General features: G+C 35.1%; 1 protein-coding gene across 1 annotated transcript; it reads left to right on the forward strand.

Moving 5' to 3' along the window:
- The first annotated feature begins 225 nt into the window (after positions 1–225).
- Positions 226–1,923, forward strand: LOC114927118 (alkane hydroxylase MAH1-like). Its single transcript, XM_029296811.2, has one exon. The coding sequence runs from the start codon at positions 256–258 to the stop codon at positions 1,786–1,788; it is 1,533 nt and encodes a 510-aa protein (XP_029152644.1). The 5' UTR covers positions 226–255; the 3' UTR covers positions 1,789–1,923.
- The last annotated feature ends 9,501 nt before the right edge of the window (positions 1,924–11,424 follow it).

The raw sequence follows: 11,424 nt of genomic DNA on the forward strand, positions 1-11,424 counted from the left end.
ATTTTAAATAAAGACAACACTTTTATAAATATTAAAATTTAATCTAAAAATATATCATCTAAAGATTAAAAATAAAGAATTTTTACATAAAAATAATTATAAAATCTTCGTCGTAGTATCACCTTTATCTTATACAATATTATCGTCATCATTAGAAAGCATCATGGACCTGTATAAATGTATGATCAAAGAAACCACATCATGCATATATCACACATCACTCAAAACAAGACCTCCAAATAAGGCCAAATCTTGATGGAATTCTTTGACTTTATTCTTATTTTTGTAGCCATTGCCTCATTCTTATTCATCCACACTTGGAGGTCTAATAGAAAAAATCCCATAATTAATTTGCGCTTCTTTGGTATGCTACCATCAGTTTTATGTAATCTTTCCAATATCCATGATCACGCAACAACCACTTTGAAGCAATGTGGAGGTACTTTTTTGTTCAAAGGTCCCTGGTTCACAAACCTCAACTATCTCATCACCAGTGATCCTATGAATGTGCACCACATTACTAGCAAGAACTTTGACAACTACATCAAAGGCTCTGAGTTCTATGAGATTTTTGAAATACTCGGAGATGGCATCTTTAACACTGATTCTCACAAATGGAAGCATAGCAGGAACATACTTCATTCATTGTTCAGACAAAACTCGTTTGAGAGTTTAGTTGTGAAAACCATTCATAAGAAGCTCCACAGTTGCTTAGTTCCACTTCTCAATAATACATCGGAACTAGGAACTGTTGTGGACTTGCAAGACATCTTTCAGAGAATCAGTTTTGACAACATCTGCTCCATAGTGTTGGGGTTTGATCCTAAATCCCTTCCTAACAAGCTCATCGAATTCCCGGAAGTTGCTTTCGAGAAAGCTTTCAACTTGGCGGAGGATGCAATATTCTACAGACACCTTGTCCCAAGGTTTTTATGGAAGCTTCAGAAATGGCTCCAAATTGGACGAGGGAAGACCTATACTGAATGTGAAAAGATAGTTGACCAATTCTTGCATCAGTGCATATCATCCACATTCCAAGAACAAAGCAAAGTCAAGTGCACCAAAGATGATGATGAACCAACATTTAACATGCTCAAAGCTCTTGTGGAGGAAAGTGGAATGGAACAAATAGATCGCAAGTTTCTAAGAGATAATGCATTGACTCTGCTAGTAGCTGGAAGGGATACAATTAGTTCAAGTCTCAGTTGGTTTTTCTGGCTAGTTTCAACCCACCCTGTTGTTGAAGCCAAGATCCTTGAAGAAATCAGAGCAAACTTTATAACCAAAGAAGAATATCGGCTCATCACTTCAAGGGTAGAAAATCTTAACAAGCTAGTTTACCTGCATGGAGCTATGTGTGAAGCATTGAGACTTTTTCCTCCAGTTCCTTTCGAGCACAAATCTGCAGTTAAATCTGATATACTCCCTAGTGGACATCGTGTTAATGCAAATAGTATGGTAATTTACTCTCTATATTCAATGGGAAGAATGGAACAAACATGGGGAGAAGATTGCTTGGAGTTCAAGCCAGAAAGGTGGGTTTCTGAAAAGGGAAGCATCATACACATACCATCTTACAAGTTCATAGCTTTCAATGCAGGACCAAGAAGTTGTTTGGGTAAAAATATAACCTTTATTCAGATGAAGATCATGGCCATTGCTTTGCTGTGCAATTTTCAGTTTGAGGTGGTGGAAGGGCATAATAATGTGTGTCCATGTGTTTCTGTTGTGCTTCACATGAAACATGGCTTGAAGGTCAAGGTTACTAAAAGAGGCATTATTAATTAGATTTAGGGGCATCTTCTATAATCTATATGATAGGATTCCATTATTGTACGAACATTATAGATCATATTGTCATGTGTATAAGATAAATAAGTGAAGTAAAAAGCATATCGTCAGCTAATGTATTTATTTTCATCATCTTCACAGAGTTTGTATTTGATATTGATATATATATATATATGTCACGTCTCTGGGAACACATCTTTCCAAATCAAATACTGAATAAAAATTTAATTTCCTTTTAATTTTTTTTGGGTGAATTTTTTGTTAATTCAGTTTTAACCACAACATATTTTTGTGTTTCAATAACAATTTTACTGTCATTGACAAAGTTAAACCGAGAGTCAAGCGACCTCCAACTCTCCAAGTGTCAGGCACCTGTTGGTTCAGAGAGTTTAGCGATTGTAACCATTGAACCTTAACTGCCACTATAGACGGCACCATATATGCCATCTATTTGTGTTGGTGGAATATATAAACGAGAGATTTTAGCCTAGATTAAAATTGCCTTGGACATCATATTTTCATCCAAAATTTTAAATTAACGAGTTTATGGGTCTTTTATATTATATATCTTTTACTTAATCCATTTTCAACTGTTGTAAGACTTCATTTCTTATTCTTTATATTTTAACATTTTGTTATGGTAAAATTTTCTATATTTGGATATATATAACAGTTTAGAATATGTAATTTTGTTTATAGAATATTTAATCTATTTCATTTAATAACATTGAATCTAAATCAAGCACCATATATATAACTTATTGTTTCACATCATTTTAAAAAAAGCGTGGAAATAAGATCAAGCAAGACATATGTCATACTTTAAAGGGTCATTATAAATTCCCACTAGAAGCTATTTTTTAGAAAGAAAAAAAGTTTAAGCACAAGCAATTTTAATTTATATTCGTTAATATTTTTAGTTATCATTCTAATATTTTTAGATTAATAATTTAGGTCACCAAGTCATTACTCCCATTTTTATGAGAGAATAATATTAACCAAAATAAAAATATTTACAAATTGAACCCCACTATTTTAATTTTGAAAAAAACTAATAATTAAAATTTTGTCTTTTTAATTTTTCTTTTACAAATTTTTTCAATCCTTTAATCACAATTTCAGAGATGAGACAGTTATCTCTGCTAGAATTTTTTCACTAATATTCATGTTCTTGTTCCATTTCTATAGTTACTACTATCGTTGTTGCTGCCTGCACTTAGCACTGTCGCTACAACACCACACTTTTTGCACTACAAAAAATACCATTAAAATCAATGGCCAAATCGACGGCTTTGCCATCAATAATATTAAAAATCAATGGTAAAATCGACGATTTTAGCTGTCACTTTAAAATATGTCGATTTTTCAAAAAACTAATAAAATCAACGGCTTTTCATGCTGTCGATAAACTTTCAATAAAATCGACAGTTACCGTGTCGATAATATATGTAAATTCTATTAAATTAGTAAGAAAATTAGAAATGTCAATATTATATTAAATTAGGATAGAGCTAATTAAAACGAGAATTTTAACATTAATTTTAATGAATTTCCCCCAAAGCCCAACCCACAACCCATTAACCAAATGAGCTTTAGCTCATTTCATCCCAAACCAAGGAAACACGTTCTTGGAAAGGGAGAGCAAGGAAGAAATGTTTCAAACCCTTGAATCCATTCCAACCTCCATAACTTTCTGCTCCGAGTTTCGATTGCCGTACCGTTTGTGGTCACGCGACTACCACGTCGAGCTCTACGATTCTACCGGAACAATTTCATAGGTAAGCCACTCTATCATCCCAGTTCTTCTACCCCTTAAATTTCAAAAATCTTGAATATCCATGTTGAGATTTTGTTGAATTTGGTACTTTAGGTTCGATCTAGCTTGCGAGGATTAGTGGACTTGGTTCTATTGGTTTGTGGGTACGGTAAGGATCACTAATCCTAGTTAATTTCTTGGTTTTAGTGTGTTGGATACTAAAATTGAGTGTGTATGTGTGATATATATGCATTAGGCTTGTATATGTGTATGTTAGAGCTTGCTTGAATACATTGGAGGCTTGGTGGAGTTTGGAAGACCTTGCATTGGAGATTTTGAACCTTGAGGGTTGTGTTTGGTGCCTTGGTGGTGTTTCGAGAAATACGGTGAAATCAACCAAAGTATGATTTAGGTTTCGGGTATTTAATATATAATGTTCTATGAAACCTTAGGCTAGAGGACCATAGAATAGGTTGGAATGATTAAGCATGTTGAATGTTAGTGTTTGTGATATTAATGGTTGACGACATAGATTGAGTATGTGTTAGTGATTATAATTATGTTGAAATTAAAAGCCAAAGTGGTATTTGAACAAAGATTGGTTTGTTGGTAAGGTTGTTTGTGCATAATTGGTGGTTGTTTATAGTCTTAATATTTAAAGTGAGAATTTAGGTGTAAAATAATTGTGTAATGTAGATGTATACTGGATGATAGATGGGTGTAGAATTATGTTGATGTGATATTGCATGTTGAGGATTGATTTTTAAGTGTGGAGTGGTTGATATTTGTATGGTAAATCAATGAAATAGGGGTTGAAAGATTTTTGTAAAAATTTGGTTTTTGGACGGATTTCGGCGAGTCATAACTTGGCTTCCAGACCTTCGAATGATTTTAAATTTATTTTATATGAAAATTGGGTCTGTGAAGTTTATGCCGTTTGAAGAACGACCGAAAGTTCGGAGGGTAAAACTAAAAATTCTGCAGCATTAAGCACTTTGTTGATCCTGCTCAGCTTGCGTACGCGACCACTACACGCGATGCGACCAAACTCTTCGGGTTTGGGTGCTTGCGTATGTGACCACCTGCACGCGACGCGGCTAACCTCTTCGGGTTGGGATACTCGCGTACGCGAGCAAGATTTTTCGCACGTTCACGCGTACGCGTGTGGCCCCTATTCCAGCTAGGGGTGGAAAAAGGCCAGGCGGCCTGCCAGGGGCCTGTTATAAAATAGGCATAGGCTCAGACTTTTATAAAAGTCTTATTATGTTAATAGGCCAGGCACAGGCTCATTAATTAGCCTTATTGGCCTGTCAAGCGTGCATGGGCCTGTTAATACATAATAACATATAAATAATTTTTTATTATTAATAAATTATGAGATATTTTAAATTTATTATATTTAATTATAAATAGTTTTGTATATTTTAAATACTTTAAAATTTAAAATTTTTTATAAATATTAAATATGACATATTCCATATAAATATGTTTATTAAAAAATAATTTTTTAAAAATAATATTTTATTTTATAAAAAAAATTATCAGACCTTTTAACAGGCTTCACGCCCTGTCAGGCTGAATAATATGCCAGGCTTAGTACTTTAAAAAAAGCCTATAGCAAGCTACAAGTCAGGCTCAAGCCAATTGACTACCTGACAGGTCAGGCCTGTTAAGAGCAAAGCCTGGCCTGTTTTCACCCCTAGTTCCAGCAAAAATAAATTTTGTGTTTTTAAGTCAAATTTCAAACTTCTAAATCTCTATTTTCATCATTTTAGCCTCAAATTATAGTGTGAGCTCTAGTAGTAAGATGGAGATAGGGAATTGAGATAACTTGGGGGCGAAGTAAAGTAGGAAAAGTGGTGAAGTAAATATGAAAATGAGTACATTTGGAGTTTATATGATACTATGGCCTATATGATATGATTATGCAAAGATTACAATGACTATGAACATTATTTGGCATTATGCACTCAATTGATCTGAGATACGAGTTTCTCTGGGCAAAGTACCGTGGCTTACCACCACATATTCCAAGTTGAAACTCGATACTCTGTTGACTCTACGATGTAAGATGTGACCAGGCACTCTAAATTCTTGGGAAGGTTGACCCCCATTGAGCAATTTTATATATTTGAGAAAAAGCTATGCATATACTCTTGGGGATGCGCGTCGGGAGACAGTCCATGGTTTAGTGAACCAGACTTGTCGGGTTGGCTTAATAATTGACAGATGAGCCTTATCAACCATAGGACAGGTGATGAGCGGATAATTTATACGCTTTTTGGCATTGTTTTTAGGTAGTTTTTAGTAGGATCTAGCTACTTTTGGGGATATTTTCATTAGTTTTTATGCTAAATTCACATTTCTGGACTTTACTATGAGTTTGTGTATTTTTCTGTGATTTCAGGTATTTTTAGGCTGAAATTGAGGGACCTGAGCAAAACTCTGATAAAAGACTGACAAAGGACTACTGATGTTGTTGGATTCTGACCTCCCTACACTTGAAATGGATTTTCTAGAGCTACAAAACTCCAAATGGCGCACTCTTAACGGCGTTGAAAAGTAGACATTCAGAGCTTTCCATCAATATATAATAGTCCATACTTTATTCGAGATTAGACGACACAAACTGCGCTCAAATCCAGTTTCATACTGCATTCTGGAGTCAAACGCCAGAAACACGTCACGAACCAGAGTTAAACGCCAAAAAACATGTTACAACTTGGCGTTTAACTCCAAAAGAAGCCTCTACATGTGTAAAGCTCAAGCTTAGCCCAAGCACACACCAAGTGGGCCCCATAAGTGGATTTCTGCATCAATTACTTAATTCTGTAAACCCTAGTAGCTAGTCTAGTATAAATAGTAGCTTGCTTCATACCAACATCTCCGTGGGATCGACCCTTACTCACGTAAGGTTTATTACTTGGACGACCCAGTGCACTTGCTGGTTAGTTGTGCAAAGTTGTGAAGAAAGTGCTGAGTTAGTAGATGCGCATACCAAGTTGAATGCCATTATTAGAGATCATAATTTCGTGCACCAAGTTTTGGCACCGTTGCCGGAGATTGTTCGAGTTTGGACAACTGACAATCATCTTGTTGCTCAGATTAGGTAATTTTCTTTTTGTTTTATTTTCAAAAATCTTTTCCAAAAATCTTTAAAAAAAAATTTCCCTTTGTTTTCGAAAATTATTCTAAATTTTTAAGAATGAATTCTAGAGTTTCATGGTAACACGTTGACGCCTGGCTGGCTGTAAAGCCATATCCAAATTCTTTTGGGTTGAGGCTTCCACTTGTCAACATAAAAGGCATGTATATGGAGTTGGATGAAGTATCAACTGTTGCATGCCTAATTTATATCCTAAAGCTGGCTGGCTATTAAGCCATGTCCAACTCCTGGATTGGAGCTTTAGGCTAACATTGAAAGATTCTTGGAATTCCTATTAAAATTTTGAATTTCTTATTTTATTTTTCCTGTATGTTTTCGAAAAAAATATAAAAATACAAAAAAATTACAAAATCATAAAAATAAAAAATATTTTGTGTTTCTTGTTTGAGTCTTGAGTCAATTTTTAAGTTTGGTGTCAATTGCAAATTTTTATTTTTTAAAAAAAATTTCGAAAATTCATGCATGTATTCTTCATGATCTTCAAGTTGTTCTTGGTAAGTCTTCTTATTTGATCTTCATATTTTCTTGATTTGTGTCTTTGTTATTTTTCATGTGCATTTTTGCATTCATAGAGTCTAAGCATTGAAAATATCTAAGTTTGATGTCTTGTATGTTTTTCTTTTCTTGAAAATTTTCAAAATAAGTCTTGATGTTCATCTTGATCTTCAAAGTGTTCTTAGTGTTCATCTTGACATTCATAGTGATCTTGTATGCATCATTGGTTTTGATCCAAAATTTTCATATTTTGGGTCATAATTGTTTTTTTCTCTCTCATCATTAAAAATTAAAAAAAAGTTTATCTTTTCCTTAATTTTCTCATAAATTTCGAAAATTTGAGTTGACTTAGTCAAAAATTTTTAAAATAAGCTATTTCTATTAAGTCAAGCCAAATTTTCAATTTTAAAAATCTTATCTTTTCAAAACTTTTTCAAAAATCAAATCTTTTTAATTTTTCTTACTATTTTTCGAAAATTTTTAATTTGATTTTCAAAATCTTTTTCTTATCTTTAATTCATGATTTTCAAAAACTTTACTAACAATTAATGTGATTGATTCAAAAATTTGAAGTTTGTTACTTTCTTATTAAGAAAGGTTCAATATTTAAATTCTAGAATCATATCTTTTAGTTTCTTGTTAGTCAAGTAATCAATTTTAATTTTAAAATCAATTCTTTTTCAAAATATCTTTTCTATCATATCTTTTTCAAAATTGTATCCTTTTCAAAAATGTGATTTTAAAATATCTTTTCTAACTTCTTATCTTTTCAAAATTGATTTTCAACTAACTAATTGACTTTTGTTTGTTTCTTATCTTTTTCAAAACCAACTAACTACCTTTCCCTCTCTAATTTTCAAAAATTCCTCACCTTTTTTTAATTCTTTTTAATTAACTAACTGTTTCAAATTTGAATTTAAATTTTATTTCTTCTCTTAATTTTCGAAAATCACTAACCCTTTTTCAAAATTAATTTTCGAAAATTCTCTCCCTCTCATCTTCTTCTATTTATTTATTTATCTACTAACACTTCTCATTACCTCAAGAATTCGAACCTATCCTCCCCCTTGTGTTTGGACTCTTAACTCTTTTCCTTCTTCTATTCTTTTATTCTTCTACTAACATAAAGGAATCTCTATACTGTGACATTGAGGATTCATCTTCTTTTCTCGTTCTCTTCTCTTTCATATGAGCATGAACAAGGAAAAAGGCATTCTTGTTGAAGCTGATCCTGAACCTGAAAGGACTCTGAAGAGGAAACTAAGAGAAGCTAAAATATAACAATCCAGAGACAACCTTACTGAAATTTTTGAACAAGAAAAGGATATGGCAGCTGAACCTAACAACAATAATGCAAGGAGAATGCTTGGTGACTATACTACACCTACTTCCAAGTTTGATGGAAGAAGCATCTCAATCCCTGCCATTGGAGCAAACAATTTTGAGCTGAAACCTCAACTAGTTGCTCTAATGCAACAGAACTGCAAGTTTCATGGACTTCCATTAGAAGATTCCTATCAGTTTTTAACTGAGTTCTTGCAGATCTGTGAGACTGTTAAGACTAATGGAGTGGATCTTGAAGTCTACAGGATCATGATTTCCCTTTTGCTGTAAGAGACAGAGCTAGAACATGGTTGGACTCACAACCTAAAGATAGCCTGGACTCTTGGGATAAGCTGGTCACGACCTTCTTGGCTAAGTTCTTTCCTCCTCAAAAGCTGAGCAAGCTTAGAATGGATGTTCAGACCTTCAAACAAAAATATGGTGAATTCCTCTATGAAGCTTGGAAAAAATACAAGCAGATGACCAAAAGGTGTCATTCTGACATGCTTTCAGAGTGGACCATTCTGGATATATTCTATTACGGTCTATCTGAATTCTCTAAGATGTCATTGGACCATTTTGCAGGTGGATCCATTCACCTAAAAAAATGCCTGCAGAAGCTCAAGAACTTATTAACATGGTTGCAAATAATCAATTCATGTACACTTCTGAGAGGAATTCTGTGAATAATGGGACGCCTCAGAGGAAGAGAGTTCTTGAGATTGATGCTCTGAATGCCATATTGGCTCAGAATAAAATATTGACTCAGCAAGTCAACATGATTTCTCAAAGTCTGAATGGATGGCAAAATGCATCCAACAGTACTAAAGAGCATCTTCTGAAGAAGAAGCTTATGATCCTGAGAACCCTGCAATGGCAGAGGTAAATTACATGGATGAACCTTATGAAAACACCTATAATCATCATGGAGAAATCACCCAAATTTCTCATGGAAGGATCAACAAAAGCCTCAACAAGGCTTTAATAATGGTGGAAGAAATAGGCTTAGCAATAGCAAGCCTTTTCCATCATCTTCTCAGCAACAGACAGAGAATTCTGAGCAGAGCACCTCTAACTTAGCAAACATAGTCTCTGATCTGTCTAAGGTCACTTTAAGTTTCATGAGTGAAACAATGTCCTCCATCAGAAATTTGGAGGCACAAGTAGGCCAGCTGAGTAAGAAAATCATTGAAACTTCTCCTAGTATCTCCCAAGCAATACTAAAGAGAATCCAAAAAGAGAGTGCAAGGCCATTGATATAATCAAAATGGCCAACAGAGGAAGGGGAGGACGTGAATCCCAATGAGGAAGACCTCATGGGACGTCTCTCAAGCAAGAAAGAGTTCCTATTGAGGACCTAAAGGAATCGAGACTCATATAGAGACCATAGAGATCCCATCAAACCTCATTCTGGCATTCATGAGCTCTGAAAACTATTCTTCCTCTGAAGAGGATGAAGATGTAACTGGAGAGCAAGTTGCTCAATATCTAGGAGCCATCATGAAACTGAATGTCAAGTTGTTTGGTAATGAGACTTGGGAAGGTGAACCTCCCTTGCTCATTAGTGAACTAGATACTTGGGTTCAGCAAACTCTACCTCAAAAGAGACAAGATCCTGGTAAATTCATAATACCATGTACCATGGGCACCAGACCTTTGAGAAGGCTCTGTGTGACCTAGGGTTAGGCATAAATCTTATGCAACTCTCCGTAATGGAGAAGCTAGGGATCATTGAGGTACAACCTGCCATATTCTCATTAGAGATGGAATACGGATCACAAAGACAAGCTTATGGATTAGTAGAGGACGTGTTAGTAAAGGTTAAAGGCCTTTACATCCTTGCTGATTTTATAATCTTAGACATTAGGAAGGAGGAGGATGAATGCATCATCCTTGGAAGACCATTCTTAGCCACAGCAGGAGCTGTAATTGATATTGACAGAGGAGAGCTAGTCCTTCAATTGAATGGAGACTACCTTGTGTTTTAAAGCTCAAGGATACTCTTCTGCAACCATGGAGAGGAAGCATGAAAAGCTTCTCTGAATACGAGTCAAACAAAGCCCCCACAATCAACTCTAAGTTTGGTGTTGGGAGGCCACAACCAAACTCTAAGTTTGGTGTTGAATCCCCACATTCAAACTCTAAGTTTGGTGTTGGGAGTCTACAACATTGACCTGATCACCTGTGGAGGCTCCATGAGGGCCCATTGTCAAGCTAGTGACATTAAAAGAAGCGCTTATTGGGAGGCAACCTAATTTTTATTCATCTAATTTTATTTTTATTTTATTATTTTTTTTATGTTTTATTAGGTTCATGATCATGTAGAGTCACAAAACAAATGCAAAAATTAAAAATAGAATAAAAAATAGCAGAAGAAAAAGCACACCCTGGAAGAAGAGCTTACTGGCGTTTAAACGCCAGTAAGGAGCATCTGGCTGGCGTTCAACGCAGAACAGAGCATGAATCTGGCGTTGAATGCCAGAAACAAGCAACAGTTTGGCGTTCAAACGCCAGGATTGCACCCTGAGAAAAGTTGGCGTTTAACGCCAGCAACAAGCATCAGGCTGGCATTAAACGCCAGAAACATGCTACATCTGGGCGTTTAACGCCAGAAATACGCATCAGCCTGGCGTTAAACGCCAGGATTGCATGCAGAGGGCATTTTACACGCCTAATTGGTGCAGGGATGATAAATCCTTGACACCTCATGATTTGTGGACCCCACAGGATCCCCACAACCTTCAAATTCAAAATCTCCTTCTCACCCAAACCCACCCCACATCTTCCCTCTCCTCCATATCTTCTTCTTCTTTTATTCTTTCTTCTTTTGTTCGAGGACAAGCAACATTCTAAGTTTGGTGTGGTAAAAGCATAGCTTTTTTGTTTTCCATAA

Source organism: Arachis hypogaea, unplaced genomic scaffold (genome assembly GCF_003086295.3).
Source record: "Arachis hypogaea cultivar Tifrunner unplaced genomic scaffold, arahy.Tifrunner.gnm2.J5K5 arahy.Tifrunner.gnm2.scaffold_42, whole genome shotgun sequence".
In the NCBI taxonomy this organism is placed as follows: domain Eukaryota; kingdom Viridiplantae; phylum Streptophyta; class Magnoliopsida; order Fabales; family Fabaceae; genus Arachis; species Arachis hypogaea.